The sequence below is a fragment of the Pygoscelis adeliae genome, unplaced genomic scaffold (genome assembly GCF_000699105.1).
Source record: "Pygoscelis adeliae isolate BGI_AS28 unplaced genomic scaffold, ASM69910v1 Scaffold257, whole genome shotgun sequence".
NCBI classification, from domain to species: domain Eukaryota; kingdom Metazoa; phylum Chordata; class Aves; order Sphenisciformes; family Spheniscidae; genus Pygoscelis; species Pygoscelis adeliae.
The window spans coordinates 599,724-605,821 of NW_008825215.1; the positions used below are offsets into that span (position 1 = coordinate 599,724).

The following is a 6,098-nucleotide window of genomic DNA, read 5'->3' on the forward strand; positions in this document are numbered from 1 at the left end:
GGGGGTGGCTATAGAGAGGCCAGAGCCAGACACTCCTTGTAGGTGCATGGAGAAAGGACAAGCAGCTGGTTACAAGATGCAACAAGGGATATCCCCACCAGATAAGGAAGAAAAAAAAAAGTTTGCCAGGGTAGTGGCAAACTGCCAAAACAGAGACCCCGAGATATGGTGGAGCAGTCTCCCTCCCTGGAGATATTGAAATTTGGCTGGAGGAGGCCCTGAGCAACCTAATCGAAGTTGGCCCTCCTTTCACAGCAGGAGGTTGGACTCGAGCCCTCCAGAGACCCTCCCAACCTCAGCATTTCTGGGAAGAGGCTGGGCATGGGTAGCAGGTGCCAAGGCAACACAAGAGGAGCTTCTCACTACCTCCTACCACCCAGGGGTTTTTCTTATCAAACAGACACAGTATCAGTGCTGTCCTTGTGCCATCACACAGTGCAGGACATCCCCAGCCTGCAGGCAGGGAGACAAACTCCCCAGCCCTCAGAAGGGTTTTTTTAAGCATCATTATGTAACTAGAGCAGCCGTAAGCCCATCCCAGTATTAGCATGAGCAGTCAGCTTTGTTCCTGGTAAAAGTTTGCCTTGAGGTCTCCTCCCAACTCATATGAACCACAGGCTTTTATGGGAAAAAAAAAACCCACCAAAAACAACACTTCTGGTTTTGCCTGAAACCAGATCTTCCCTTTTTGCAATTTTTTTGTTTTTTGCTTTAAAATTAAAAAAGGAAAGAATTGCAAAGGGAAAATGCTCAACTTTTGACTTTGCATTTCACTAGTCAAATACTGGCAAAAATGCCAGTATCTTGACTTTGGGCTAGCAAGTGTCTTAGGCATCAAAGCACAGGTTTTTACGTGCCTACAGAAAAGGCACTTCACTGGAGAAGCTGAGTTGAAAACATCCTTGGAAGGACTAAGGCAGGTAGGGTTCATCTGAGTATGCCAGTATTGCTTGGAGTCACCAAATAACCCCAAACTGTTGGGCTGGGAGAGGGATCCTACTCTCAGAGGTGTCTGTGATGGGGGCACGATCCTGCTCCACAGGGTCCTGAGCAGTGGAAAATCCCTGTCAGATTGGGCATTAGGCCAGACTGCTGCTTTGTGCCACTGTGATGTCAATGGCAAGCAGACCAACTTCTCCAACCTGTATCTCACCTGCTTATGGCCAAGGGCCAGGAGGACACTCCCCAGACTTATCAGCCTCTCTTTAAAGCTTAGCTGTTTCAAACACATCATGTTACTCACCCCAGTATGGGTTATTCGATACCCGGCAAGACACATGAACTCTCCACCTTGCTTTTGCTTCATACCTCCCAGGCACTGGGATTTCCAATCCTGGTTTCACTAAGCTTTTTGACAGAAATGGTCAAGCCCCATAGAACTGGTTTATAGAGCAACACAATCCAGGGCAACACCCTTTGGGGAAAGGACGCTTCATTTAAGCTCCCACAGAATAGCCAATAATTACTATTTAGCTGACACTGGCAGGTCTTTGCAGCCCCGGCATCCAGAGCATCTGAGCATGGCCAATGAGTCCTTCAGTATCGCACAGAGCCCATGTGCCAGCCCAGCCCTCCTCATCTGCTGCAGCTCAAGAGGCAGACACGAGGCCTCCAGCTTCATTAACTGAGCTCTCACTGGAGTTGAGCCACCTCAATTTTGCTCCAAGCATGGCCTTTTGGAGAGAAACAGAACGCTTTGATAGAGGCAGGGGAGCTGTTGAGGAAAGCACAGCCCTGTAAGCATGAAATATTGCCAGCACTCACTTTGTGGATCCACCACCCCAGCAGAAACAGGGTGAGGATGGACAGGACCATGTGGGACAGCAATTACCCAGCCTTTCTACCTCATTAACCCAGCAACCAAACAAGGATCACAGCACTGATGGGAACCTGCTAGAGGAGAGGCCAAGGACCAAGTTACTCATTTCTCCCCAAAGCTGCAGTAGGATTTGATTTCTGGGGTGATTTTTCCACTGCTCCCCCAGCAGCTGTTCAAACTGCTGCAGCTGCTCTTACTAATGCAGCTCCTTTCTCTCACACTGTGCTTGAGAGACTTTTTCCCTCTAGGAAATACTTAAAAAAAAAAGAATATCTGTTGGTTCAATGGCAACACCTATAGTGCTCATCCAATTGCATCTTGCTCCTTTTTCCTGCTACTGGAAAACAGGAGCACTGTTTCACTAGGGGGCTTGGCCAGAATTACTCCCTTTTTTGGGATGGAACAAACTTTCCACCACAGTTAGTGGCAAATATTCACTTTAACCTCTTTTGAAAGCCAGAAAGCATTTAGCAAGGTAGGCAGAAAAACATCTCCATCCATTGGGACCAAACTGATTACCTCTGTGTCACAGGTACAAATCCAACACAGGGGTCAAGGCAGGCTTGGCAGCTCCTGCCCGTTGCTTGTGCAGCTGATAACTGGTCTACCTTTGGCAGAAAAAATAAATCTTGCCACCATTCAGATTGATTTAGATCCCTGTTTCAGGAGTCAGTTGCCTCATTAAAACCAAACATGAGCTCTTGGGGCTTGCAGAAACAGTCCAGTTAGAGTTTCGTAAGCTGCCACATCTCAGCCTGGCTGCGGAGCACACCCCAGTGCGGATGTGAGATAAGACAGCATTGGCTTCACCCGTGCATTTTCCCCTTACATTTGTCACTACTCTGCTATCATGCAGCAATTCAATTTTGGTGGCTCAGTTTTGCATACAGGCCCTAAGGGACCAAGCACAAATGGTTTTTGAGATCTGCAGGCAAGCTCTTTGCTTGAAGGCAAAGGATTTCCTATCGAGCCTAATCCCCCGCAGACAACTGAGCATACACAGACCCCATTATGGAGACTGATCCTTGGCTCAGAGCTCTGCACATCAGCTCACAGCAGAACCGCGTCTTGGATGAGTTGCAAAAAGCCTCCAGTCACCGATACTCAGAAAAATCACTTCCAGTTTTAATGAAATGCATTTCAAGTACCTGATTTCCAACCAAAATAGTAATAGTTTAAACACAAGAACAAGTGGCTGTAAATGAACACATGGGAACCACTGAGAGCTTTGGACTATAGTGACCTGAACATCAGCCCTGAGATGCCAGAAGGCTTTGCTGCCAATGCAACAGCTTGCTTACACCTGAGATTCACTGCATGTAGGCGAACTGTTGCCAGGTACATGCTGATATCACTTATTTTTTTCCTCTGAAAAGCAGCCAGTTAGGCAGCAAGCACCAGCAGTTTATGCTGTCAGTCCCTGCCTGCTCCATGCCCAGCAGGAGCAGACTGGGGAGGATGGAGCCTGATGACGAAGCCGTCATCCCAACACAAGCACATCTCCATCAAGATTGGTACCACTCCCCAGCACGCTTACATCCCACCGGAGCCTGGTCCAGCCCCACAGCCAGCGTCATCCTTTCCCATTGCTAAATCTGTGGCTGGACAGTTTAGTTTCTGCCATGGATACAGTGCGCTGAGCCAGAGCCAACTGAACCAAGTAGGGGAAAGAAAGTACGGCCCCAAATTAGATGTCCTCTCCCAGACCAAGGTTTAACCACATAGGGGTGATTAAAGTACACTTTGCTCATGCCAAGGTGAATTTCATCCCTCCAATGTGAAACCTGGTTTTTATTCCGGCCTCTTCCCCTCCCCTCCTTCTCCTGCCATGACATTCGCTCCCTCTCACAACATTTTTCCATTTCGATTACATTTGTGCAATTGCACAATTTTCTCCTCTCCTGGAGGTGAAAGGGAACAAAATACCCTGACATGTAAAACCCTGAGATTTTTTCCTTCCTCCCAGTTGCATCCCTGACCCAAGCCCAGGTCTTACACTGCAGCTGCCTGTTTCGGTGCTGTCACTGCCTTGTGTTTCCCCATCAAGCCAATTCAGAGAGTCTGAAAAGGGCGGCACAGCTCCACTACATCAAGGAAATAGGATTAGATCTAATCTTGTTTATCAGCACAATTAAGGCTCTCATGCAATCTTCTTCCCAGACTCGGGAGGAGGAAAGAAAAGATCCAAAGCACTTAGCAACTCTGAAGAGGAATTAAAAGTTCACACCAAAGTCACTGCAGTCAGGATGAGTGTCACAAGTCAGCAATACCTGTTTCAACTAGAAACCGGGTGTTTTCTTTCGTATACAAAAAAGGCACAAAATACCTGTATCAAACTCTTTCATTAGACAACCCCCCAGCCCCACTCCTGCAATGACTGCAGCAGCACATAAAAAAAAGCTTTCCAACAGCACCAAATGAGCACGAAGTAACATGAAAGGCACTGTCTCAGAATTCAAAGTCCTCATCAGCCATGTCGATTGCCCAGGCAAACTTCTCCCTCTGTGTCTTGTTGTAGATCTTCTCGATGGGCACGCCGAACTTCTTACACCTGCACAGAGCACAGGACAGCAGTGAGGATGTGCTACCCATCCCGCTCTGCTCCCCCCACAGAGGTCCTCTCTGCTCAGGGTGCAGCATCGTTTACCCATGCAAACTTCTTAGCCGCAAGCTCCTTAAGAAGTGACCTTTGTGCCACTGTCGATAACGATGTGCAAAGCGACCCCTTCTTGGAAGGGACACCCTGCAAACAGTTATTTGCAGCAAGGGAAGCCTCAGCTTTGGACTTTGCTCACCTCCCCCAACACGTTCAGGGCTTGGACAGGTTTCTCTGGCCAAAGTTTATTCCTTTCTCCCACAGGCTCAGGGCTCTGGCATGCGTTTATCCCCCTCCTCAGGCAGTGCCAGGTGATCTGCACATCTCTAGAGGAGCATCTGCCCCATAGTATGCCCAAGATTTACCAGGCTATGCTAATCCTGGGGTCCAGGTAATTCAGCTTGGACGTGCCCAGAGCTATCTGCTTGTTCTCCTCCTTGTCTGTGGCCTGGACATTCAGCTTGGCCAGCTGCTCTTCCAGCCGCTTCAACAGCTTCTTTTTCTTCTCCACGTTGCTGAGGACAGAGGAAGAACACCACAGACAGCATAATAAAGGGGAAAAGAAGCAGCAGAGGTGAAATACAGAGCAGTTCTTATCTGCTGCTGCCTGGGAGCATGATGTGAAGCCAAAGAGCTTCAGCTCAGAGTAGTCTCTACACTCACCTTAAGTCCTAAGGCCTGAGCCTAGAAATATTCCAAAATGGCAAAGTGGAAGATGCCATTCAGCACTAACCTACTTCAAGTACTTTAACCTGATAAGACACTTTTGTGCTTGCCCAACTTTGGTAATAATAATTTAAAAAACAAAATAAAAGCCAGCACCCAGCAGAGATCATAGAATCATAGAATCATAGAATCATAGAATCATAGAATCATAGAATCATAGAATCATAGAATCATAGAATCATTAAGGTTGGAAGAGACCTCCAAGATCATCGAGTCCAACCATCTCCTCAAATCTAGGCTCCATGAGCAACAACCATCTCTGACAACCTGCTCCGCATCTCAGCAACACAGGGCATGGCGTGAGCAGAAAACAAGAAACCCCAGAGTACAGCATAAAACACAAGCCTTGTTTCTCTCCTCCAACCTCCTCCTGTCTTTGGGCAGCAAGTCCCATTTGGGCTCGGAGAGATCAGACAAGCCACAATCCACCACTCAAGCGTCCCGTGAGAAAGCCATGCATCGGGGCTAGTCTGCGTATCCCCAGGTCCAACCCCAAGCTAGGCATCCTTTGCACCACGGCATTTGTAGGATAACTCCAAGTCAGCAGCTTGGGCTGAAGTCTGAGTATTCAGAGAGATGGTCCCTATCCCAAAGAAATCCCCCTGCAGGAGCTCTTTCCAATCCTACTGTTGCAAGGAACCATCCACACAACCTCCACTCATCTGCCAGGCTGCCATGGGACAGGAGGCACCTGGTACCCAACAAGGACACGTCAGTTCTGCCGAGCTGCACGTAGGGTGTCAGACCACACCATCCCCATCCACAAAGCCCTCCACACACAGAGATCCCTCCGCAAAAGGGTATTGTAAGGAAGAGTAACTCACACTTCTGCTTTGGCATCTTTTGTGTCTTCGAACTCATCTTCGGCTTTTTTCAGCTCTTGCTGGGCTTCCTCCACCTGTTGCTTCTTGGCATCGATCTGTGAAGGTAAAAACAAAGTCAGCCCATGCTCCTGTC

The 6,098-nt window shown here is 48.3% G+C and overlaps 1 protein-coding gene across 1 annotated transcript in view; it reads right to left on the reverse strand.

The window, feature by feature from the left end:
* Nucleotides 1-4,123: 4,123 nt before the first annotated feature.
* The window catches only part of TOP1MT (topoisomerase (DNA) I, mitochondrial), a 12,837-nt gene continuing 10,862 nt past the window's right edge, over nt 4,124-6,098 (reverse strand). The window contains exons 11-13 of the mRNA XM_009329143.1: nt 5,966-6,060; nt 4,781-4,930; nt 4,124-4,370 (exon numbers count right to left, since the gene is read on the reverse strand). Coding sequence (XP_009327418.1) covers nt 4,268-4,370; nt 4,781-4,930; nt 5,966-6,060 — 348 coding nt within the window. The 3' untranslated portion in view covers nt 4,124-4,267. The remainder of the gene's footprint in view (nt 4,371-4,780; nt 4,931-5,965; nt 6,061-6,098) is intronic.